The 25,800-nt window shown below is 33.0% G+C and overlaps 2 protein-coding genes across 4 annotated transcripts in view; both read right to left on the bottom strand.

The window, feature by feature from the left end:
* Positions 1–23,901, bottom strand: part of LOC105762749 (heat shock 70 kDa protein, mitochondrial) — a 29,413-nt gene extending 5,512 nt beyond the window's left edge. The window contains exons 1-2 of one of the 3 annotated variants that reach the window (XM_052624667.1): positions 23,647–23,901; positions 23,025–23,086 (exon numbers count right to left, since the gene is read on the bottom strand). In XM_052624667.1, coding sequence (XP_052480627.1) covers positions 23,025–23,086; positions 23,647–23,721 — 137 coding nt within the window. In that variant the 5' untranslated portion in view covers positions 23,722–23,901. Of the gene's footprint in view, positions 1–23,024; positions 23,165–23,646 lie in introns of all 3 variants that reach the window. The other 2 variants (XM_052624668.1, XM_052624669.1) reach the window with 2 other exon arrangements.
* Positions 20,394–22,875, bottom strand: LOC128031964 (heat shock 70 kDa protein, mitochondrial-like). Its single transcript, XM_052625481.1, is given in 7 exon segments — positions 20,394–20,978; positions 20,980–21,011; positions 21,110–21,281; positions 21,500–22,003; positions 22,049–22,117; positions 22,199–22,765; positions 22,864–22,875. Coding segments are annotated over 7 exon segments (1,683 nt in total). The 3' UTR covers positions 20,394–20,651.
* Positions 23,902–25,800: the final 1,899 nt, after the last annotated feature.

The raw sequence follows: 25,800 nt of genomic DNA, 5'->3' as shown, positions 1-25,800 counted from the left end.
ATCATAGTATAATAAAACACACATATCTAAAATTTACATATATAAATATAAATAAAAACATAACAATAATAACAATAATATTAATAAATATGCTAATAACAGTAGTGAAGATAATAATAATAATAATAATAATAATAATAATAATAATAATAATAATAATAATAATAATAATAATATTACAAAAATAACAATGTGATATAAAAATATAATAAACAGATAAGTATAAAAATAAAAATACAAAAACAAAATCGATGGACTAAATAGGGATAAAAACAAAAGTACTGGGCAAAATCGAAATAAAAAAACGAAAGAAAGACTAAATTGCAACACGCGCCAAACATAGAGGGACCAAAACAGTAAATAAACCAAAATCTCAAAACGCGGCGTTTCAGGGGACTAATATAAAACAGAAATAAAATTTCAGGGCTAAATTGCAAAATGCGTAAAAGCGCCTAAAGTGCCACAAAATCGAAGGACTTATTAGCAAATACCCCATTTACGAAAACGCGGATCCTCCCCAGGTCAGTCACCGCTGTGGTCGGGTGCCTTAAATGGTGCCGTTTTGCAAACTTTATTTAAAGCAAATTTTTTTCTGAAAACTTCATTCTTTACTGCCTCTAAAAAAAATAAAAGGGAAAACCCCTCAGCATTCCTTCTCCTTGGCCGAACGGGCCTCCATTGATCCCGCCACGCGCTGTGGTCGGAGGCTCAAATCGGTCATTTCTCTTAACCTTATTTAAGGGACCGATTAAAGGCCAGGCTTCAGGACCTTGGGGTTGCGGATCGAAGCTCCGAACGTCGCCTTCATGGTCCGATTTCGGTATCCCAAAAAAGAACTCTGGCGACGGCGCAAGCGGAGCGATTCAGATACTCCGTCCCCTTTCTTTTTCTTTTAAAACGTTCCTCTGTTTGTAGATGTAGAAAAAAATAAAAAATAAATGAAAAAAAAAGAAATCTAAAGTAAAATATTACCGATAATCACCTTTCAATATTTCTCCTCTTTTTATTTCTTTTTGTTTCTTAATATCTGTTTCTTTTTTTTTGTGTTACAGAAGTTGTTAGAAAAAAAACTCCTTTAAAATTACATATTGTTGGCTTTTTATAGCCGATTATGTCATCATTCTCCATTGCTATGATTGTCCCTTCTTTCTTCTTTGCAGGCGTTTGAAGCAGGTGGTAGTAGGTGCGGCGGTGGCATGGGCAATGGCGGCTGAAGGCAGTAGGCTAGAATCAAAGGGGCGGCGCCTAGGGTTTCAGTCTCTGAAACCCTAAGCAGATATTTTTTAGGGAAATTGGGCCTGGCTATTAGGCTTTGGGTTTGGGTGTAAATGGGCTTTGGGGTTTAACTGTTTTGGGCTGAGGGTTAATGGGTTAGTTTAATTGGTTTGGTGTATTGGTAGGGTTAACTGGGTTGTATTGGACTTTGGGCTAAAAATTGGGCTTGTACAGCTGCCCCTCTTTGCTCGTTTTCGTGTAACGATAACAGAGCAAAGACTAAGAAAGACCAATTTTTGCCCGGTCTCGCCGAGGAAATAAGATTTGCCGTTGTGGCTTCAATCTTTAGTTGTAATATCGGGAAAGTGAGATTCGCCATCGTGGCTTCAATCTGTTCCGCTGCATCGCCTAAGAAGTAAGATTCGTCGTTGTGGCCTCAATCTTTTAATTACAATGTCGGGGAAGCGAGATTCGCCTTTGTACCTTCAATTTGTTCCGTTGCATCGCCTGAAAGTAAGATTCGTTGTTGTGGCTTCGATCCTTAAAACTGCAATGTCAGGGAAGTAAGATCCGCTGTTGTAGCTTCAATCTATTCCACTGCAACGCCTGGGAAGTAAGATTCGTCGTTGTGGCTTCAATCTTTTAATTACAATGTTAGGGAAGTGAGATCCGCCGTTGTAGCTTCAATCTGTTTCGTTGCATCGCCTGAAAGTAAGATTCGCCGTTGTGGCTTCGATCCTTTAAACTGCAATGTCAGGGAAGTAAGATCCGCTGTTGTAGCTTCAATCTGTTCCACTGCAACGCCTGGGAAGTAAGATTTGCCGTTGTGGCTTCAATCTTTTAATTGCAATGTTAGGGAAGTAAGATCCGCCGTTGTAGCTTCAATCTGTTCCGCTGCACCGCTTGAAAGTAAGATTCGCCGTTGTGGCTTCAATCTTTTAAATTGCAAACTATGGTTACTTCGATCTGCTTCTGTCAACTCAGGAAAGCAAGACCTGCCATCTTCATTAATCTGTTCTTTGGGGAACATGACCTATATGAACCTATTTATGCCTAGTGATTATGATAAAATTGAATCAAAATACCCTGGCTAAATGCGTATGCATGAATGCAAAATGATCTTTCAATGTTTGAGTTGTTATTGCCCCTTGCTCAATAAGTCCTTATTGCCAACGCGTCCGAATGCTATCTTATCCGGTTGGTAATGTTCATCTCTTACTTGGTTGGATTGTCCCCACTGTATTCTTCAAAGTTCAACTCATTGTGATTTTCAAGGTTAAGCCCATCGTAATTTGGGACATAAAATTGAAAACCATCATCCTGCTACTGTAAATTAGGAGTACAGGATCTGAATTTCCTTGGCTACTTACACCATTTCTAGGGCGTCGTACCAAAAGTTTATGCATAACTGTAAAATTTCCTTTTCCGAAGAACCTCTTCTTATCATTCGGTAATCATTGAAGCCTTGTCATTAACATGACATCTCCTCATTTTGTTCAATCCTTGTTTGGACAACAAAGTTTGAAAGGATAGTCCTGACTTAGACTTTTCCCTTTTAGGTACTTAAAATTTGGTGTGTTCTAAACAACCATCCTGTTTCAGGTTCCTTCATTATTTAAAAATTTCTAGAGTAATATGCAAAACTCCTTTTGCTTGAACATTCAATTTATTAATCATTATTTCAAATGTTTTGAAAAAAAGATTATCATAATGGACAAACAGAAATGTTATTGAGGACAAATCTCGAAATGAATAAATTAGTCAAGATAGCAAATTTTGCTAAGATGAGATGAGAAAAGTCAATGGTCAAGATGGAATTTTATTAAGAGTAAAGCTTGAGATGAATACATTAATCGAGACAACAAATTTTGTCAAGATTCAAAATGAATAAAATGAAGACAGGTGCTCAAGACATCGTAGCACGAGCTTCCCTGCATACGCTTTCTGAAAACCATTTTGAATTTGATATGTGTTTAGGGAATCTACAGGGTTTTGTTGGTACCCCAAGATGTCGTCTACCCTTTCCTTGTTGATTCAGGTATATCGAGACCACCACATGCCCTAGATCTTGATCAAAATTTGAGCTGCTCCGATCACCTCATTCTTCTCAAAATTTGAGCCGTCTTTTCAGGTTTTCAACTCAAATCCCCTTTGGTCTCAAGGCGCCCTTTACGGGTTTTTACCTTGGCCTCTCCCTTTTTTTTTTGAATGCCCTTTACGGGTTTTCACTTTGGTCCTCCTCCTTCAAGTGAAGTATTTCTTGACTGAATCTGAGTTCACAGGATTTGGCAAGTTTTTACCATCCATCTCGCTCAAGATCAAAGCTCCTCCAGAAAAGGCCTTCTTTACAACATAAGGACCTTCCCAATTTGGTATCCATTTTCCTCTAAAATCTTTTTGTAGAGGAAGAATCTTTTTCAACACTAGGTCCCCCTCGTGGAATTCTTTGGGACGAACTTTTTTGTTATAGGCTCGCATCATTCGTTTTTGATACATCTGACCATGACGAATAGCTTTTAGTCTCTTTTCTTCTATCAAGTTCGGCTGATCATATCGAGATTGAACCCATTCGGCCTCATCTAACTTTAGTTCAGTTAATACCCCGAGAGAAGGGATTTCAACTTCTATGGGTAAAACTGCCTCCATCCCGTAGACTAAAGAAAACGGTGTTGCCCCAGTAGAAGTCCTAACAGAGGTACAATACGCCAAGAGAGCGAAAGGTAGTTTCTCGTGCCAGTCCTTGTAGGTTTCAGTCATTTTCCCTACAATCTTCTTGATATTTTTGTTTGTCGCTTCAGGCCCCATTCATTTTTGGCGGTATGGTGATGAATTATGGTGTCTGATCTTGAACTGACTACAAACTTCCGCTATTAAGTTGTTGTTCAAGTTCAGCGCATTGTCAGATATGATCCTTTCTGGCATCCCGTACTGACATATAATCTCCTTTTTTAAGAATTTACTGACTGCTGACTTTGTAACGTTAGCATATGAAGCAGCCTCCACCCACTTAGAAGCCTTTGGAGATATTGGCCCGATGACATCCATTCCCCACATGGAAAACGGCCATGGAGAAACCATAACGTGAAGGGGTGAAGGTGGTGCATGCATTTTGTCACCATAAATTTGTCATTTATGACACTTTTTAGCGTAACTAATGCAATCCCCTTCCATGGTGGACCAATAGTACCCAAATCTCATAATTTGTCTTGCCATCATGAAACTATTGGCATGTGTCCCACAGATACCTTCATGGACTTCTTCCAAAATTTTCTTTACCTCGACAGCATCCACACACCTCAACAATACTTGATCTTTTCCCTTTTTATACAAAATTTCCCCATCTAGGACATAGTCAAGGGCTAACCTCCTTAATATCTTCTTATCATTTTCCGTCGCATGGTCAGGGTACTCACGACTTTTCACATATCGCAATATGTCTTGATACCATGGGTGGTCATCCTTTTCCTCTTCATTGTCAATGTTACAATAATGAGCTGGAGCCTCATAAATGCTCATCTGAATTGGCTTCATATCCTCTTGCTTATTTACTTTGATCATTGAAGCTAATGTAGCTAAAGCGTCGGCCATCTGATTTTCTTCTCGTGGAAGGTAGCGAAAGGTGATATCATCAAATTTCTCAATTAGTTTCATAACTAAATTTCGGTAATTGACCAATTTGGGATCTCTTGTCTTCCATTCTCTTTTGAGTTGATAAATTACCAGTGCAGAGTCTCCATATACCTCTAACACTTTGATCTTACGCTCTATGGCTGCTCGAATCCCCATGATACATGCTTCATATTCGGCCATATTATTCGTACAATCAAAATCTAATTTACAAGTGAATGGATAATGATCTCTGCTTGGGGATACCAAAACTGCTCCAACTTCATTGCCTACAGCATTCGAGGCTCCATCGAAGTTTAATTTCCAAGTATCGCCTTCTCGGGTATCTTTCTCTGAGATTGCCACATATATTATATCTTCATTTGGGAAGTCAAAGTTCAACGGCTCATAATCTTCCAGAGCTCGACTAGCCAGAAAATCTGCTATCGCGCTTCCCTTTACGGCCTTCTGATTCACATAGACTATGTCAAATTCAGACAGTAGGATTTACCATCTGGCCATCCTTCCATTTAGAGCGGTTGACTCCATCATGTATTTCAGAGGGTCTAATCTTGAGATTAACCAGGTTGTATGGTACAACATGTACTGCCTCAATCTCCGAGTCGTCTAAATCAATGCGCAACATAATTTCTCGATTGGCGAGTATCTTGTCTCGCACTCGGTGAACTTCTTACTAAGATAGTATATTGCTCTTTCTTTCCTTCCCGTATCATCATGTTGGCCCAGCACGCATCCTATGGAATTTTCAAATACTGCCAAATACAGTATCAATGGCCTGTCTGGGCAAGGTGGTATCAACACTGGGGCGTTGGACAAGTAATACTTAATCTTGTCAAAAGCTTTTTGGCACTCCTCATCCCATACTCCCGGATTATGTTTCTTAAGGAGACGAAAGATGGGGTCGTATTTCTCCGTTAACTGTGAAATGAACCTGGCAATGTAATTCAATCTTCCTAGGAAACCTCGAACTTCATTCTGAGTATGCGGCGGAAGCAATTCTTGTATGACCTTGACTTTATCTGGGTCAATCTCAATCCCTCTTTCACTGACTACAAACCCTAGCAACTTTCCCGATCTAGCTCCGAAAGTACATTTGGCTGGGTTAAGCTTTAGTTGGAACTTTCTTAACCGTATAAAGAGTTTTCTTAAGACTTGTACATTCTGGTTGATTAAGCTTAACTTATTTATAATTAAACATGTTATTGACAAGCGTATCATTTGTGCTTTAAATCCTAAGTTGTCTAAACTTCTACATACTTTAGTTATTAAGTCATAACATCTAATTGTACTTAAAATAGTTATATCTGGTAAATGCACTATTGGATCACATAACATGGTTAGAACTCTAAACAGTTACATACAATTAAATTTGATACATTTTAAAAGATGAATTGTAAACATTAAATTTAGTATCATATCATATGTACTTTTAACAATAATTTGATTGAAATCATTTTGATTATAGAATATCTGTAAATCTATATATTTTAACTTATAAATGAATTTAATTATACATTTAATCTAATATTATCATTTATAACATTAATTTAACAATATTTTATTTATAAATTATATTATTATTATATTATTATATTCATTGTTTAAATTAATTTATTTTATTACATTTAATTTAATTGTCATTAATTATGTATCTTAATAGTAATATTAAATGTTTATATCTATTATGTATTAATATTTAATTCGATTAACTTAAATTTTGAATGATCAATTTACTATTTAAACTTGACTAATTTAGTAATATGTGTATATCATCGCTTAATGATTATCTAATTTTAGATATTACTACTTAATTTAATTAATATTATAAATCGTATTATTAATAATCTTTAACATTTAAAAATATATACATGACAGATTGAAGTTGTAAATCTTATAATTATTCTTATAATTTACGTTTAAGGAGTATCCATAATTGCTAAATATCTAATGTAAAATTATTTGCTAGATAACTAGTCTAACAAATACTTAATCATAGAATTTAATAATATGAATAATTTTGATACTATTGAAAACTTTTACTTGATGTATGGCAAAGCTAAATACTTAATCAAATCCAAACTAATATTAAGTAACATAAATTGATCTTTTGATAACTTATGAAGAATCTACCATTGACGTAATTTCAATCTTTAGAACATCCTTAAATCTAATTACTTCAATATGAATTTACAGTTTTAACTAATCAAATTCTCGATGTTCTCATCCAACTGTTATTGTATCTGAACAATCACCTTTGATTTTATCAATTCTACCTCGAACACAGTACAAGTTAATTGCTTTACATGTTCAACGTAGAAAACTTGCATTAAAGTAATTCGTCAACAATAACAACTCCAGATAATAGATCTAATTAATCGCATTTATCAGATACATGATCCAGGATTCATGGAGACCTTAAAAACATTTTGATAATTACTAACATAAGATGAATATCTGTATTTAATACATAATTAATGTTACAAAATCAAATTTAGCAAAATTGTGAAGAATTAAATTAACAAAGATTTAAATACGACTTATGAAATTAGCCTAATAATGTATATTGTAATGGCATTATGAAAAATTAAATGCAATAATGAAAGATTAATGTAAGATACAGGAATTTAAATGATACAAACACAATTCATACTAGCAAACTAACGTATACGAATTTTAATACCATGCTTACAATCTAAATATTGACTATTCAGATTCAAATTATTAATTAAAGATTTAATCAATTTAAAGCCACTCAAAATTTCATCAGACTAAAACCTATCATCAATTTTGTGTCTTCAATTCTAATCATATTCTTGTATCATTAATCCATAGATTACTATAAGGAAAATTAATTAGCAGCATTAAGTTCCATGTTTAACAACTCTCAATGAAGCAACTATTCATTCAAATTACTAATTCTACTTTGAATTAGCAATATAATTATAGTCTAAATTATTAACAATTTATGCTTTACATTATTTGACTACAACTAAACGTATTCTATAAACTTAACTTATCAATTTGAACATTTTATAACATTTAATTACCCTATATATAATGTACTTATTAATGTATCAATAACCTTAATTGAATGCATATGAAGTTGTCCCTAAATAAGTCTATTATCATTGACACAATAATCTACAAGACTATGCGAAGATTCACTAAAAGCTGACTATGACTAAATGCTTCACAACTACCATAATAGCTATCTTTTAATGTTAAAATCTTAATAGGAAGCATCTATCAATGTGCTTTAGTCAATATGAAATTGCGAATGATTACATTTCTAGTATGAATTCATATTACTGATTAAATGCTTGGAACAATTATCAGTCTAACAACAATCTGATTTAACATATGAGATACAATCTGTTCTAATATAGTCACGAACTTAGCAACTTTAATAATGTCTGATAATCTAGCATATGAGACTTAAAAAACCAATATAAGACCAATGATCCAGCACCTCTATGAAGCAATCGAGTAAGTTTACACCATACAATACTTCCACAGATTTTCAAGTACACACTACACATAATATACAAACTCCAATACATTGTTACGACGCACTTCAATGCCAATCTCATGTTACTCTCAAATAACTTCAAAGATTACTAGATGATTCACATTTAAGTCTCTAAATTGCTAATACTTTGCAACCAATCACATATCCACAGTCACTACTAACTTCGGACATTACAATATATACACTGCTACCTTGCTCATCAGAGCACCATAGAAGCACTACATTTCAAATTCATTAACCTAGCAATGACAATTGCTCATAATTAGTCATATACTAATGATAACTAACTCGAATATCCATAGTAGCCTCTCTAATACACGATAATTATGCTAAGATTAACACTTCTAGACCTACGGTAAAAGTAATTATTACTTTCCATCAAAAGCATACCTAGAGCTTCATAACCAATCAAATAACAATAGCACCAATGATCCATATGCAAAGCAAATCGTGTGATACGAAGCTCTCTTGCATACTATATACTACCACTGGCAAATATGAATAGATCTTTATCATCACTAAGCGATCATACTGTAGATTGCTATACTCTCACACTTTACAGTCATCTCTACATCATGCATTCTTACCATAAAGTTGCACCTCAAGCATACTAAGCAGCCGATCTTGTCACCATAATAGCCTTGGTCGAAGCCACTATCAAATCAATTCATACCATTGCACCTCATTTACACATTCATTACTGATTAAGCTCAAATCAAATCCATGATTAGGTTATGAACATTTAAATCTCGCTGTCATATAATCCTTCATTAATCTACTTTCCAATATTTGACTTATCATTTGACGTCTATCTATACTAATCATTCAAAATTTACACAACATATTAGACTACATCTTTCCCTCAAAGCATCAATAGAAATCTGAAAAGCATATCATCCACTCATCCCCAATCGATTCATCTTATATCAGCATTACATGGTCTTAACTTATGGAGAACTATCAATTGCAGAGATCTGATTCAATGACCATACGCTCTTAGATTTAGATCATTATTTACATAATATTTGCATGATCTGAAGACTCAACCATAATTTCATCTTTCTCACATTAATCTACACTTTCAGATTATTCACATTGCTAATTCTTTCCAATGTATCTTTTAAAGTCCAATTAAATACTGATTCTACTACAAGATTAATAATCAACTTCTAAACCTTTCAATGAATTTAACATCATAATTCTAGAGTAACTAATATGTCCTCCTACAATATTTTCTATGCTCTCAAGCATTCTCTGCCAATACATGATATCAACAAGACAATAACACTATCTCACTGTTCAATACCAATCATGCATAATTGCGCTCTTACATAGCGTACTCCAAACATTTGACCAACTTATGAATGTCACAGAGTCTAGATTGACTTAAGATGTCATTAATCTTCTTGATATCTCAGGTTAATAGCTCCCTTAACTCAAATCGATCCAATAGACTTTCTTCATCACAAAGATTTACGCTACCTCAAAAATTTACCATGCCATTATATAGCTAATGACTGTCGTAACTTCTGTCACTTTCCAGTTACTCAATTGACACTATCCTAGAAAATCGAAAAATTTAATTCAATTCAATGCCATTATTCTAGCACTTATACCAATTTGCTATTATCTTAGTATCCAATCATCCGTATGACAACAGATTACAATCGATTGAAACTAATCTGACCTATTACTCATCCAAAAAGCATTGATACTCTGAAAATTGACGCCAAGATCACGTGCTAATTCAGTTCAATCATGTATCTACATTGAGATTCATCTAACAATCCAAAAGCATACAATTTCACAATCCATTAGTCACCATAATAGAACTAATAACAAATCTACAGTTCTGATTCAACATCATAATTTCGATACAAAATACATAACAAAGAATACATTTTTGCAAGTTTCGAATAATATCTAATTACATTATACTATAAATATGGTTCAAACATTATAAGTCAATTATACTAATTAGCCTCTAGATAACTTCAGCTCTGAATCTTCTAACACACTTCACCAAGACTACACTGACTTACAATCATATTGTAAGGTCCTTACCTTCCTAAAAACTAATACGCATATTGTACCTTCATGATCTAAATACATCACAAGTACTATCAAAGCAACTCAAGTTGAACTGCACCAACTCATAACCTCACTCTATGAAGACTATAAATAGATCTAATTATAGATAGATCAATTCCTTGTCAATAGATCATTGAATCACTTCTATAAGACAAAATCTCGACAATAGATCAAACATATCTTCAAGCCAGCAAATATTCAGAATGCATTGCTCTCTAAGCTCAAAAAGTAACCAATTACTTTGCAGTGACTATCAAGTTATAGCCATAATGATCTATTTAAATGGCAAACCTAAAATGCATACTGAATATTACCTTTGTCACAAGTGCAACTCCGTTGAACCTCATGTACCTATGAATGCACCTTAACTTCCATCTAGCTATATGAATATGAGACCTCACAAATGATGTCAAGCATTGCATCTATCGCCCATAAACTCCATTTGATGATCCAAAGAATTAGACTTGGATCATCTAAGTCCTAAAAACTCTGTCAGAACTTAGTGCATATCTCACAAGCAGATACCATTAACCATCTTGAAATTTGTACGCCCTAACAAGTCAACAATTAGCTCTGCACTAAGAAGATTGTACCATTCAATTCACTTAATATCATGCTTATATTTTACAACTGAATTGACTAGAGAATCCTAAACATGTAAAATGGGCAATTCATTGCAATTGACCCATCAATTACATTTCCAAATAAGTCCTTGCAAGTCGTAAGCCTAATGATGTTCTCTGAGATCTTGCAACTCATTCAAAACCCGAACTTGCTGAACTTGAATCACACTGCTTGACAATCCTTGCTCATGATTAACCATTTGCATAGGCATTCTCAACAATATATTAAACGAGCTATTTACTTAATTAAAAAAGGATAAATATTCTAAAAACTTTGAGTTCAAGATAATGTACAAGTAGATAGCCAATCAGACATGTAAACTGCCTAACTTTATGATTATCTAATAGAGAGACTCCATTACTTTGCTCATTGAGTTAATTGGCAATCTGGACAACCTAATACACTCATTGTAAACTCCTTACAGCAATAAACATCTAAATGTCTGCCACACAGAACAGTAGACTAACCTTTCATGCTACCAATCTTGTCCAATCATCAATAGCACTAATTCGCCAATTCTAACAATAGAGAACACGATCATGTTTCAATAATCGCATAAGCAATTCCTTAAACCAATTTAATAGATCTTATAAGAAATTCCAGTGATACATTCGTAGTACATTTCAATAGCAATGCTTATAGCTCACTCAGCTCAATTCGAAACAGCTATAGATTGTGCATTCAAGTGTCAACTGCAATATACATGGAACATGTAACTAATCAGTAGAACTTGCAAGATACACTTCATATACTTTGGAAAATACAGCATACACATGAGACAATGACCTCAGACATTGCTAGCATGCTTAATCAAGAGTCATTATAGGCATTGCCTTGTCAATCATTAAGCGTCTCCTACCTAGTCCAGTTAGTTTGTAGATTAATGACTTTACCAATTGTTGTCAAGTAAACTCAAAGAACTCATGGCTGTCACAGAATACAATGGCAAAATAAATACCGTATAGCCAAACTAATTAATAATTATTCTCTAGCAAACTTGGCATCGCTATTCATAGTTGACGATTGTAGGTGCCTCAACTAATAGTAATTACATTAGAAATGCCTTAGAATACAATATAATATTATTTAGTTAATCTTGATGCAAAGAACCTAATGTTACATTCATCTTTAACGTTTGACTAAGTTTAGAAAGGAACAATTCTTTAGCTTATACAAGTACTTACTAGGAAATTTCAACTGTAAATTGTAATCTCAATTTGCATAACAGATTAAATGGAGCAAATCTATGCAATGTCTGATAGTCTTTAATTCAATATATTACTCGATAGTATTGTCATGTAAATTTAATCATATAAGATGATACTAAGAATCTTAATGATCTTAATGAACAAAAATTGTAATATATTCATATAGTAGAATAACTGTCTCACATATATTTTTTATATCTTCATTATTTCTAAACTATTATTACAAATGTTACTCTACACTTATTATTTATAGCAATTACAATTAAAGATCTTAAAATTGAATACTACATCAAATCTTCAATTATGGAAGTAATCATACTTTAGTCCTTAATACGTATTAACTTATCCATTATCATAATTTTTAAAGAAATTTAATAACATTATTTCTCAACATTTAACAATCAATAAGTTCATCATTTAAGTTAATCTCAATTATGTCTCAGTCTTTACACTATATGCGATTAAATTTCGAAGTCTGAATTTGATTATCATTAGAAATGTTAACATAATTGTATAAAAATACTTTATTCACTCACTCATTGAAATCAACAGTTGGTACAATGTTATAAAATGTACCATCAATGAAAATTAAAATTCAAGGGTTTGCATTGATTATATAAAGGTTAATAGTCATAGAATAGTATCATACGTTTACTTATTAATCATTGACATATTGCTAATTAGAAACGATTTTATGCATTCGAAACTTATCCTTATTTGAGACTTCATGTTGCTAATTAATGTGATTGTAATAATCTTAAGATAATGACTCATTAAATGTAAGTTGATTGATATCATGGTTACATAAGCACTATTTATAATCACTGACGAATTGCATGAAAGATCATCTATTCAAGACATTATCATGCCTTCGAAATAATCCATGATAATGTGTTAAATCTTAAAATGATTCAATATGTTAGATCACGAATCCTTAATTCTAAATATTAGGTTATTAAATTTCAGACTATTATTTTAAACATATTGAACTTAAATGTTTAAAGTTCATATCATGGATTTAATCATTGTATATGAGCAATTTCAAATTCTTGCAAATTAATGAATATTAAATAGATAGATCTATGCTGTAAAGAATATCATTAAGTTTATAAATAAATATAAATTATAGTACAAGAATTTAATTAATACCATGAATAAAGTAATTATTTATTAAAATCAAAACATAGTAATGATTAAACTATAAAATTATTAAGTAATATATTATATGATATTAGTATCAATAGAAATTAAATAAAGTATAGAATATATAATGATATAATATAACAGAATTATTAGCATTATAATAATAATTATAATAGATTATAATATAAAATAAATTGATAATAGTTAATATATATATATATAATATAATATAAATATAAGTAAATTACATTATAAAGAAATTAATAATAATATAAATAAATATTAAATAATAAATTGTATATAATAATAATTAATTAATAATAATATAATATATTAATAATCAATAATAATTTACTAAAATATAAAAGTATGTAATATATAATAACATGAGATAATAAAATACTAATACTAATGACAATAATAAATAATTCAAAATAAAATTAAAATAAAGATAAAATTGACAATATAAGCGAAACTAAATCAAAAAATGGCCAAAAAACATAAAAATAAAGATAAAATTTTCATGAATAATGGAAATCAAAAATAAGAAATCGCAAAACCTTAAGAATAAGTGATTGAACCAAATCGTAAATATTGCATACATTAAAATCACAATCGTTTAGACTAAATTAAATCGTATCTTGAAATTGATTAAAGAATAACCAATCTACTTGCCAAACAAATGATACAATACCCTGACATGGATTCTTGATCTAGTGCTTGCATTATTTAAGAATTTTTGACATGATCACTTTGCTTAAATGGATAACATCATAGAGTGCCTATGTCAATGAGACCAATGAAATGACATGAAGCAATTCATCTTTTAATCGTAGAAAATAAACTATTAAATCATTAGTATACCCTACATATGCTTGTAATCTAAGAATTAATCATCAGATACAATTTCTTTTGAGTCTGTTTAACGAATACTCTTAAAAATATGAATAACATATATAAGTAACATTGATATATCTAATTGACTATAGATATAGCTCATATGTATGTAATCTAAATCAATTGTATGTTATTACTTAATCTTATGCTAAATTAATACTCTATTGTTATTAAAGGTTAAGGTAGTAAAGAAGTTAGTAGCATAAGTGCAATATAAAGCATGTAGATATCAAATGCTAGTGCTAGTATAATTTAATGACTTATGTGTAAACATGGACTTATGAGATGTAATAAATATGGGGTCATGGTAGGTTGCTAGTAAATGGAGCAGTAGGGATAATTAGAACTAATATATTAGAATGACTGATTAGGAAGTTTGTTAGTGCTTAATGCTATAGTATTTAATGATGTATAATGGAAGTGAATGATGGTATCTTAATTAACATTCCATGACTTATAGGACTAAATGTATTAAGTTTTTCAATTACAATTCAGCGATATAGCCATGTCCAATACAAAAAATTTCTTGCGTTTAGATAAATGCTATTCTCCGACGTAAGTGGGAGGTTAATACGTTGAGTAATTATTAATGCTAAATTAATGATTCTTTATTACTAATATAAATCAAAAGTGAGAATCTTCTCTTAATCTGTCATGTTAATAGTTCGAGCTAAATGTATTGTATCAAAATTGTGACGATTAACATGTTGCAAGCTCAGACTTGATTGGATTAAGCCAATGCCGTTCTGGAACCGTTTGTAATTATGAATCGAGCTTTAATCTGCACGCTTGAATTGTAATTCCCGTTGTGGCAATAATTATTAATAAAGAAGTATCCTTGTAATAATCTTTAAACTCCTTACATAGTAAATCTTTGGGTCTGCTTATGACCTATGAATAACTTTATTTAAACATTAAATCATATCATTCTTTGCATAGAATGCATAAATTATCATGTCTTGATGTCCTTATTGCCTAACTATTTGTGGATAGATAATCTATTCTAATTAGCATCTATGCTATGATGCATTGATCCTTGAATACGTCATTCATATCGATTCAGATAACCTATTACATAGATTAATGCTATCTAGGTTAGAGTAATGTCACTTCAGTTGTTTTGTAATAAAGTTCCATGTTTTAGTTTGCTAAAATTGTATAAAGTAACAATCCGGGATCATTTTGAAACAAAACAAAAATCTTGAAAAACTTAAAATTTTAGAAAAATAGGGGTCACACGGCCGCGTGACACAGTCCAAACCGTATGGACATTCGAAGTCTGGACACACGATCGTGTCCCAGCCCATGTGTCCACGCATGTTGGTATTCAAAATAAGGTCACATAGCCATGAGCCAAACTGTATGTGCGTTCAATGTTAGATCACACGGTTGTGTCGTAGGCCATGTGAAACCTGCGCCTAATCAATAATGACACACAGTCTATTTTGCAAATTTTCACTTAAAATATTCACTTAAAGGTTTGTCCTCAATTATTTATATATTTATAATTTTTGTTTCTTCGATGTTGAGAATTAAATTTTAAGTATTTTTTATTTATTTTAGAAGATCAATTATTTTTGAGTAACTTAAATATATTATTGTCAATTATATTATACTTATTTTAAATAAAAGGTCAAAAAATATAACACCCTCGTAATTATAGCTTCAGTTCACATATTTTCATGACATTGATACTTGTTATGAATATATTATTAAATAGATGTCCATCATGATCAAAATAAAAGTTTTAATTTACTTTAAATTCTAATTAGATCTCTACTTCTTTTATACTTCTTATACCTATAAATAAAGACTACGATGAAGCATTGTAATCATCCCTTTTGATCAATAATTATATCATATATTGCTTTCATATTTTCTTTGTTCTTGATTCTCTTTATTTTATAACAAAACTTATATTTTGAATTATCAAGTTTTATATAATTAGAATATAATAACTTACTCTATACAAAACTTATGTTTAAAACTTGTGTATTTTTTAATTAAAAAATTAAAATTATTATTTTTAAATCATTCTTATTTTGATCTCGTGTTAAATTATTTTTTAAATGATTTTGTAATGAATATATTAATTAAATATTAAGTAAATGGATAAATAATAATAAATTCTAATGGATAAATAATAATAAATTCTACTTTGAAATAAATTTTATTATTGTACATTTAATTTTATTGTAAATTATATTTAAACATTATTATATATTAATTATTCTTATTTATCTATTTAGACGTTACAGTTATTAAAATTATTAAAATTATCATTTTATTATTTACTTAAGTACATGTAAAACGCTTTCTATATGAGTTGATAGTGTAATTATCACTCATTTAATTTAATTAATCTTACGTTTTAAAGATTATTTACATCTCTTCAAATTTCATTTTTTACTGATCATATATTTTGGTATTTTCATTTTTTTTCTTTTGATTTTTTAAGTTATATTTTTATATAAAATGTTATATTAATGGGCGTTGAAACTATTAAATAAAAATAATTCCTACAATAAACGAACTCTAAACAGTAGTAAAGAGTAGTAGTAGGATCTAGTCCACAGGGATTGGGCTCAAATCAATTTTTGTGTTTTTCTCGTGGATAGAATTTTGTTGTGGAGATAGTCGTGCCCACAACTCCAATTGGCCTGCTAAAAAATAGATAAAATAGATTAGTGGAATTTTGAAATGTTTAGAAATGAAATAACAGAGACAAAATAAATAATTAAGTAAATCAGAATTAAAAATTAAATTAGAAATAAATTTTGAGTTTTGATAACATAAAAAGTAAGCCGTAGCCCTAGACTGGTGAATTCTGATCTTTAAACCGATCCTTAAAAATTAGTCTTCTCCCCCAAACAATAAGCTAGTTATAGCGGCTATGAACGTCTTAACCGTCAATTCTTCCTCTCGTAGTTGGTCTCGGTACGACCTGCAAACCAACCCTTTCCAATTATCTAACTGCGATACACAAGTTCCTGATTCAACATTCTAGCAGCCTTGTGCTTTGAAGAACCCAACTCGAATAAACGGTCTCAACTGCGCGGGACATTTAAACTCGATCACTCTCTCTCTTGATTTGTTCTCAGAGATCCGAATACAACATGGCCGACTCGTTTCCCCAACTGCCTGCAAACACGACTCCAACCCAACGCGCTTTTTGATTTGAAATTGAGTTAACTTTAAGGTATGAATTTGTCAATCCCAATATTTAGGAAAAATAATGAATACCGATTGAAATAATTTTTAGTATGGATACGTATCTCACGATTCCTGATCAGAAAGAATACCGACCTAAAGCTAAGTTAGAATTTAATGAAACATGAAATTAATCATGCTTTTGTTGGTTAATGGCAAAGGATTAAATGGTAGTGGAGATTGATGGAAAAGAAAGGGGACTTGGAAAATAATTAAGCCAATAAAGAAATGGAAAGCTACTGAAACAAAAAAATTGGCAGAATGAAAAGAATAAGCTACTGGCGTTTTGAACAAAAGGAATAAAATGGATAATTGCATTAAATTCCATCAATTTCCGTGTATTCAAGGAGTCTTTTTCAAGAGCACCACCTTACCTATTTATACAAAATCTATATACTAATTTTAGGCTTTTTCCACCTACCACTATCTACACAAAATAATTACAAATTTAATTTATTAATTTTAGCTTTTACAATGTCAAAATCTGAATAGCCCCTCAAATGTTCCAAACTTATAATTCGGCCCCTCTTCTCTTTTTCATGTTTCAATTTAGCCCCTTATATGCTTATTTTTTATTGTAAGTGCCCAAATTTCATTCCTGACAATATTTAAACAAAAATTGCACCAATTAGCAGGGCGAGAATAAGTCAAGTTAAACACGTAAATTATGCAAAATGAACAAGCTATCATATATCAATTTATTTAAAACTTGACCCCGCAACGCGGAGTTGTATTTCTTGTTAATATATAAATCTAACCCTTAGATGCCACACATATTAACAATCGTTTCATGTTTGACCATTATTTTAACTTAAGTACAGCTTCGTGGGAAGTTTTTCAACTAAAACAATCTTGATTGTATAACTATAGACTCAACATCCATCATAAATATGTTCTCTTTTATAAGTAATCACGAGATAACCTTAACTAGAAATGCATATGAATGGTTGTCCTCTTAAAGAAAATCTAAAGTGAACCCATACGATAATACTTACCATAAGGTACGATTATAGTAAAACTGACTCGAAGTATTATCATGCTATCGCACATAGACCATTAATGGAGGTCATAAGTCTTGTTTAGGGGCATTCTCCCACTTAATCTTTTAAAAAACGATGCAAGGCTTAATTTGATTTTAAGCATAAATGATTTAATATGCAGGTAAGTTGAAGTGGATTTCTTTCCTAATCTATATGACATGTTTTAATATATATGCATAGACATGCTTATCGATTTAACAACAATTAATCACATACAGTATTTATCAAAATATCATAATTATAATTAAAAAAATTGATTTTGACCAACCAAAAAATTTCATGGTTCTTCCTTAAAAAAGAAAAGAAAAGAAAAGAAAATTACAATATTTTTTCTAGAGTATTTTTTTGAGTCTTCTAGGAAAAAGCCAAATACCCTATTCCCAAAAGAACATGTACCTCGAGAATTAACACCAATATGAAGAGCAAAAAAAACCTGCTGCACATGAACTTCTCAGAGAACCCCCACGCAAGAGTGCCACCGTCACGCATGTTGGCTGCTTCGTCGCACCTCCACACGCACCACAATGTTGGCTCTTCAATGCACCACTTGCCCATGCGGTACTCTATGTGGCTCTCACACGCTATAAGGTGCGAAGCCCCCGATGCTATGCGCGCACCTAGATGGCTAATACACGATGTCTCAATAATGTGATGCCTTAGCCCCTTTTGCTAGGCACCTGCCAGTTGGCTAGGCCCAATGCCCGACCATGATCGACCCTCTTACACATTGCTCGGGTGTGAAGCCTCGGCACCTGCTCACGTTCCAGTTGACTAGGCTACCACTTGAGCTAAATTGTTATTAATACCTAAACAATGCGAGTTTCACCACTATTACCTCAATTGCTATGACTTCATCTAAGGGCTACACCTCGTCAGCTATAAACCTCAAAGACATATGTATGCACAACACACTGAGTGCCTCCGATCTACATAGTCAACGATAAGTGTTGGATCTTTCTATCCATAGATCACACCTAGAGTCCAGCCTAGTTCATGTCAATTCCATCATCACCTATTTAGAGGGCTACCATACTCCCTAAATGGCCAACCATGATAAAATTAACGTCGAGAACATGTCAAGGACTAATGACCTTTGTGGTTAACATCACCTATAAATACACATCCTTGGTCTCTGAAGGATCTTCTTCTTTGACATCACTATTATATTTTATACAGTTCTCTTCTAAAGCGACTCTCTACACCTCACCACTTTTTCAATCACCATCCTACATCTCTTACCTCTTTCTTCCTAACAATTGGATGTGTATCCTTGACAATCCAATCAAATCCACCAATCTTGCCACCCAGCACATCAGCCAAGCTAGTAATCCCCATCCACCATGTCCTTATAACCCTTATGAGAATTGGTATCATTAGCAATCTAGATTTAATACCATATTCCCTCCATCATATATAGGCTTGATACCAACATTTGATAAACAAACTACTCGGAATCTTAACTCCAACAGTAACTCTTCATCCTAGCAAATTTGGCACTGCAAGCAGATAAAAGCTCTGAACCAAACGTTACAGGTAGATAAGTTTAACATTACATAGATTTTTTTTTTTTTTACATCAAAAGATAATGTTAAAGAAAGTGCTTCATTAACCCTCGAAATTCTATCAAATAAGACCAAGGGACTGCAAGCAAAGCATATCAAGAGCCCTTTCCAAGATTATCTTTGATAAATCACGATTACTTTTTGTTAAAATACTTGGGAATCCGCGATTCCAACACCAAATCAAGAGCTTCAACTCCGAAAACCCATTTCCAACAGCCACATTTTTCCTACAGTAAGCTCAAGAGTCTATGCCGAACATTGTGTTTCTTCTATTTCTTTCAAAGAAGCAGGTTCTACTGCCCCGCTACCATTTGCCTATAATGCAAGAAATCAACAACTCTCTCAAGTTTTGTGCCTTTGACATTTAACATGCATAATTTTGGCGCTATGTATAACAAAGACGTCTACATCACAAAAAATCGAAATTTCTAAACATGCATTGCACTCATAAATTGGTCATCAGAAAATAGAAGATACAAACTGAACAAAATCAGTGCCTAATCAATCACTTCTTCACCTCCTCGTATTCGGCTTCTTGGGCCTGGTCACCACCTTGAGCACCTCCAGAAGAACCTCCTTGGGCACCACCAGAACCACCAGACATGTGCTCCCCAATCTTTGAGACGCCTTTATTCGCGGCATCTATCTTCGCCTTGATCTCGTCAACATCCTCTCCTTCCGTTGCCTTCCTCAAATCTGCAACAGCACCCTCGATTTCTTTTGCAATTTCGCTAGGAATCTTGTCCCTGTACTCATTCAAGCTCTTCTCTACACTATAAATAGTGGTGTCTGCATTGTTTTTTACATCAATCAGACTTTTCCTTTGTTGGTCCTTCTGAGCATGCAACTCAGCTTCTTTGACCATCTTCTCAATCTCGTCCTCCGAGAGACCACCAGAGGAACGTATTGTAATTTGCTGTTCTTTACTGGTGGCCTTATCCTTGGCCAAAACAGTGACAATACCATTTGCATCAATGTCAAATGTAACCTCAATCTGAGGCATACCTCTAGGAGCAGGGGGAATGCCTACCAAGTCGAACTCACCCAAAAGCTTGTTGTCAGCAGCCATTTCACGCTCACCTTGAAGCACCTTGATACCTACTTGAGTCTGGTTATCAGCTGCAGTAGAGAACACCTGAAAATCAAAGAAATCAAAGAATCCCCATCATACATAGAAAAAGAAAATAAATTATATCCAAAGAAATATTTTTCAAAGCAATTAGAGTATGCTTATATGCATCTAAAAGTAAAGGTGTCAAACTTATTCTGTTCCAAGAGCTACTAAAAAAGCTTATGATATACTGATAATCCCCGCTAAGGAAAAAATGCAAACAATATGCACCAAAGACATACCTGACTTTTCTTTGTTGGAATGGTTGTGTTCCGGTTGATTAGCCTAGTGAATATTCCACCTAGTGTCTCAATACCAAGTGACAAAGGAGTTACATCAAGCAGAAGCAACTCTTTAACATCCCCACGAAGTATACCACCCTGAATTGCTGCCCCCATAGCAACAGCCTCGTCAGGATTGACTCCTTTGCTTGGACTCTTCCCAAAGATCCCTGAAACTACTTCTTGCACTTTAGGTACACGTGTCATCCCTCCAACAAGAAGAACCTCATCAACATCATTTGTGGAAATGCCAGCATCTTTCAAGCAATTCTTACAGGGAGCTTTGGTCCTCTCAATCAAGTGATTTACTAAAGATTCAAACTTTGATCTGGTCAATGTGATATTCAAGTGTTTTGCCCCAGAAGCATCAGCTGTTATAAATGGAAGATTAATTTCAGTCTGCGATGTTGATGAGAGTTCAATTTTAGCTTTCTCAGCAGCTTCCGAAGCCTCTGAAGTGCGAGCCTATCCTTGAAAGATCAATTCCTCAGTCTTCTTGAATTCACTCACCAAGAAATCCAGCAATGCATTGTCAAAATCCTCTCCTCCCAAGAAAGTATCACCATTTGTTGCTTTGACCTGGACAAGATTGTTATCAGTACAACTGGCCTAATCTCTCTAAAACAAACCCACTTAGAAAAAAAAATGATTATTGCTTACCTCAAAGACACCATTTGAAATCTCCAAAATTGAGATATCAAATGTACCGCCACCAAGATCAAAGACTGCAATGAGACCCTCCTTGTTGTTCATTCCATATGAAAGGGCAGCAGCAGTAGGCTCATTGATTATTCTCTCAACATCAAGGCCTGCAATTCTACCAGCATCCTTAGTTGCTTGCCTCTGGGCATCATTGAAATAAGCTGGAACAGTGATAACTGCTTTAGAAACACCCTTTCCAAGATAAGCCTCAGCAGTTTCTTTCATTTTGGTCAAAATAAATGCCCCAATTTGACTAGGAGAATATTGCTGCCCATTTGCTTCAACCCACGCATCTCCATTGGGAGCCTTGACAATCTTGAAAGGAACCATTCCCATTTCCTTTTTCGTCTGAGGATCTTCATATCTTCTACCGATTAGACGCTTGGTTCCAAAAACTGTGTTGGTTGGATTGGTCACAGCCTGACGTTTTGCGGGGGTGCCCACAAGTAACTCTCCCTTTTGGTTGAAAGCAACAACAGAAGGTGTCGTTCGTGCACCTTCAGAGTTTTCAATAACTTTGGGATTCTGACATCAATGACAGACTCGATCAGAGACGATGACCTTAACTTACAAAGCTAACAACGAAATTGTTAAGGACATCCACCAACTAGTCTAGATCTTACCTTTCCCTCCATGACAGCAACACAGGAGTTGGTCGTACCCAAATCAATACCAATGACATCATTGCCGGCAGGTTTTGAACTGCGTCAAAGGAAAACAAAAAGGCGCAATCAGAAATTTACAATAAATAGACAATAATGAGAATAACCAAAACAATTGTTACCTGAATGCTCTACAAAAACTTGTCCAATTAATTCCCGCTGAGGTCTTGCCATTGTTAGTAAGCTGCACAACAAGCAATTAAGCATGAGGCACCATCCTTTTCATTCACTGGGAATATTGTTGAAGTAATTGGCCAATGAACTGAAATAACCATTTTCACATAACCAAATCTCAACCAAAATTCAAGAAACCGCAGAACGTCAAGCTTAAACGAACTTGAACCAAAGAGACACACGTGTAACAATGATACCTCAAACTTAGTCAAGAGAACCAAACTATGAGAGACACAAAACAATAAATAAATATGTATAGTCGTCCTTTAATTTCCTAAGATATTAAGGGACGGCACGGTCCACCTTTTTTTTCCTGACCATCTAAAGAAGCTCCAATTAACCAAATAATACTCCCAAAAGATTCAGTTTAAATGAACGAAAAAACATATTTTTATCTACTACTTCTAGTAACCCACAGATCAAAAAGGTAAAAACATCTAGATAAATTCCTTTTCCTCGGCCTCCTCAACAACCAAACAGAATACAACATCACGAAGCACAATTCAATAAGCAAATAACAACCACCGAACACGAAAAGCTTTAAAGCAGACATAAGAGTTAGAAACTTACACATCTATAGGCAGAGAGAGGAGAAGCAGCGACGTCACGTCGTCGGAATGAACGAAGCAGAGCTGCCGTAGCCATAGCTATAAATTGATATAGAACAAGAAGGACCAACAGAGATAGAAATAAGGGTGTTCCGTTGGTTAATATAAAATGAAGAAGAGGCGTCTTGGGTTTAGGGTTTAGGGTTTTGCTTTATTATAGAGGGTATTTTGTAATGAGGTTGAGATTTCCTGGCAAGTGATCGAAGGTTCTAGATTAACAACTGAATGGGCTCGGCTGCCCGCTATTTACACTGTGGTTCTATAATAATACGGTCGATAGTATGCCACGTCAATTAAATCAAAATCAGATCTGATGGTTAGCGGGGAGCCACGTCAATTTCAATTACTCCGACCGATAGGTGTTCGGTGTTAAGTAATTGAGTGTTAATATACAAGTTAAATGACTCGAATGAAATCCAATCAAAAGATTTTTGAAACTCGGTTAGCTTCTTCGATCATGTTTGCAGAAGAATCCTGTTCGTTCTTTCATTCGCTCTTATTTTTTATTATCGTTTTATCGATTGTATCTTTTAGAAATATTGACGAAACGTTTTGCTTTGACTCTTTATTATCATTTTTTCATTGTACTTTTTAAGAATACTGACGAAATGTTACCCGAGTTGCACAATCATGACACAAAGGAGGCATTCTAGCTTTTGAAGAATCACTTATCTTCACTAGCCGGCAACCCATGTAACTTTTTGATGCCGTCAAATTTAACATATAAATTAATGATATCATGTAATTTTTTGTTAATGTATGAACATTATGTCTGGATATGAAATATAATTCTCAAGCTATTTATTACTTCTAATATTTTGCTTTTTAGTTTAGAGAATAATTAATTTATTTATTTCACTAATGATATTATAGCACATTAAATATGCATTGCATTTTAAAAATAATAAAGTAGGTTGTATATTATTTGTCTAATATTATATTTTATGTATTATTATTAATTCATATTTTAATAATAATTATATTAAGAATTTTATTAAATTATATATTTTTATTTTTATTAAATTGTATTTAATAATAATCTTATTAAAATTTAATAACAATAACAATAATAATTTACTTAAAAAATTATGCTAAGGGTATTTTGGTCATTTATGTCTTTTTCCTTATGCTATCACAATATCTATTCCATTCAATCAAATACAAGAATATTATTACAACTCTATTTCATTCCATTCAACCAAACAATTGACTTATTATTACAACTCTATTTCAATTATAGCCCAACCAAACGTAGTGTTAGTTGTTGACACCATTTTTTGGATGAAAAACGGGGTCGACTTGGATTTTGGAAAATGAAAAAAAAGGGAGTCGCCACCAATCTTTTTTTTATGAGGTGTGATTGGATCACCTCGAAAAGTGGTTGTTTTTAATAAACGACTTTGATTTTATTAAAACAACAAGTTTGGTCCACGAAATTCAAAAAAACGGGTTCGGGAGTCGGTTACGCACGAGGAAGGATTAGCACCCTCGATACGCCCTAAATTGGTACCTAGTTGATTACTTAATGTCTTAATGTCGAGAATTGAAAATTTTAAAGAGATTTAAAATTACGATCCTTTGTTTTAAGAGATTTATATAAAAAGTTGCTTGTCTAAAAAAAAACTCATATGATAAAATTTAAAAGGGATATTCAATTGTTCAAATCAGATAAGAAAATTGCAGCCCAATACGTTAGGGCACAATGTCTCAACTTTCCAAACATTGAATATTGCCTTTGTTATTTTTAAGAAAATCCTCATCCCGACAATGTCATTTATGTCTTTTTCCTTATGCTATCACAATATCTATTCCATTCAATCAAACACAAGAATATTATTACAACTCTATTTCATTCCATTCAACCAAACAATTGAATTATTATTACAACTCTATTTCAATTATAGCCCAACCAAACGTAGTGTTAGTTTTTTTGGTAAACTACAATTCTGCCCCTAAGATGTTGGTGATTAATTTTATTTTCCAACTTCACCGTTAGCTTTTTCACCGCTTGCTCATTCGATCTGACGAGATTGAAAAAGTTCTTTCATCAATCAAAAGTTATTTCAGAATCGAAATGAATCGGTCGGTTTGACCAGGAATAAGTTGAGGTATCGAT

Source organism: Gossypium raimondii, chromosome 12 (genome assembly GCF_025698545.1).
Source record: "Gossypium raimondii isolate GPD5lz chromosome 12, ASM2569854v1, whole genome shotgun sequence".
Lineage (NCBI taxonomy): Eukaryota > Viridiplantae > Streptophyta > Magnoliopsida > Malvales > Malvaceae > Gossypium > Gossypium raimondii.
This window is presented reverse-complemented; position numbering and strand designations above follow the sequence as displayed.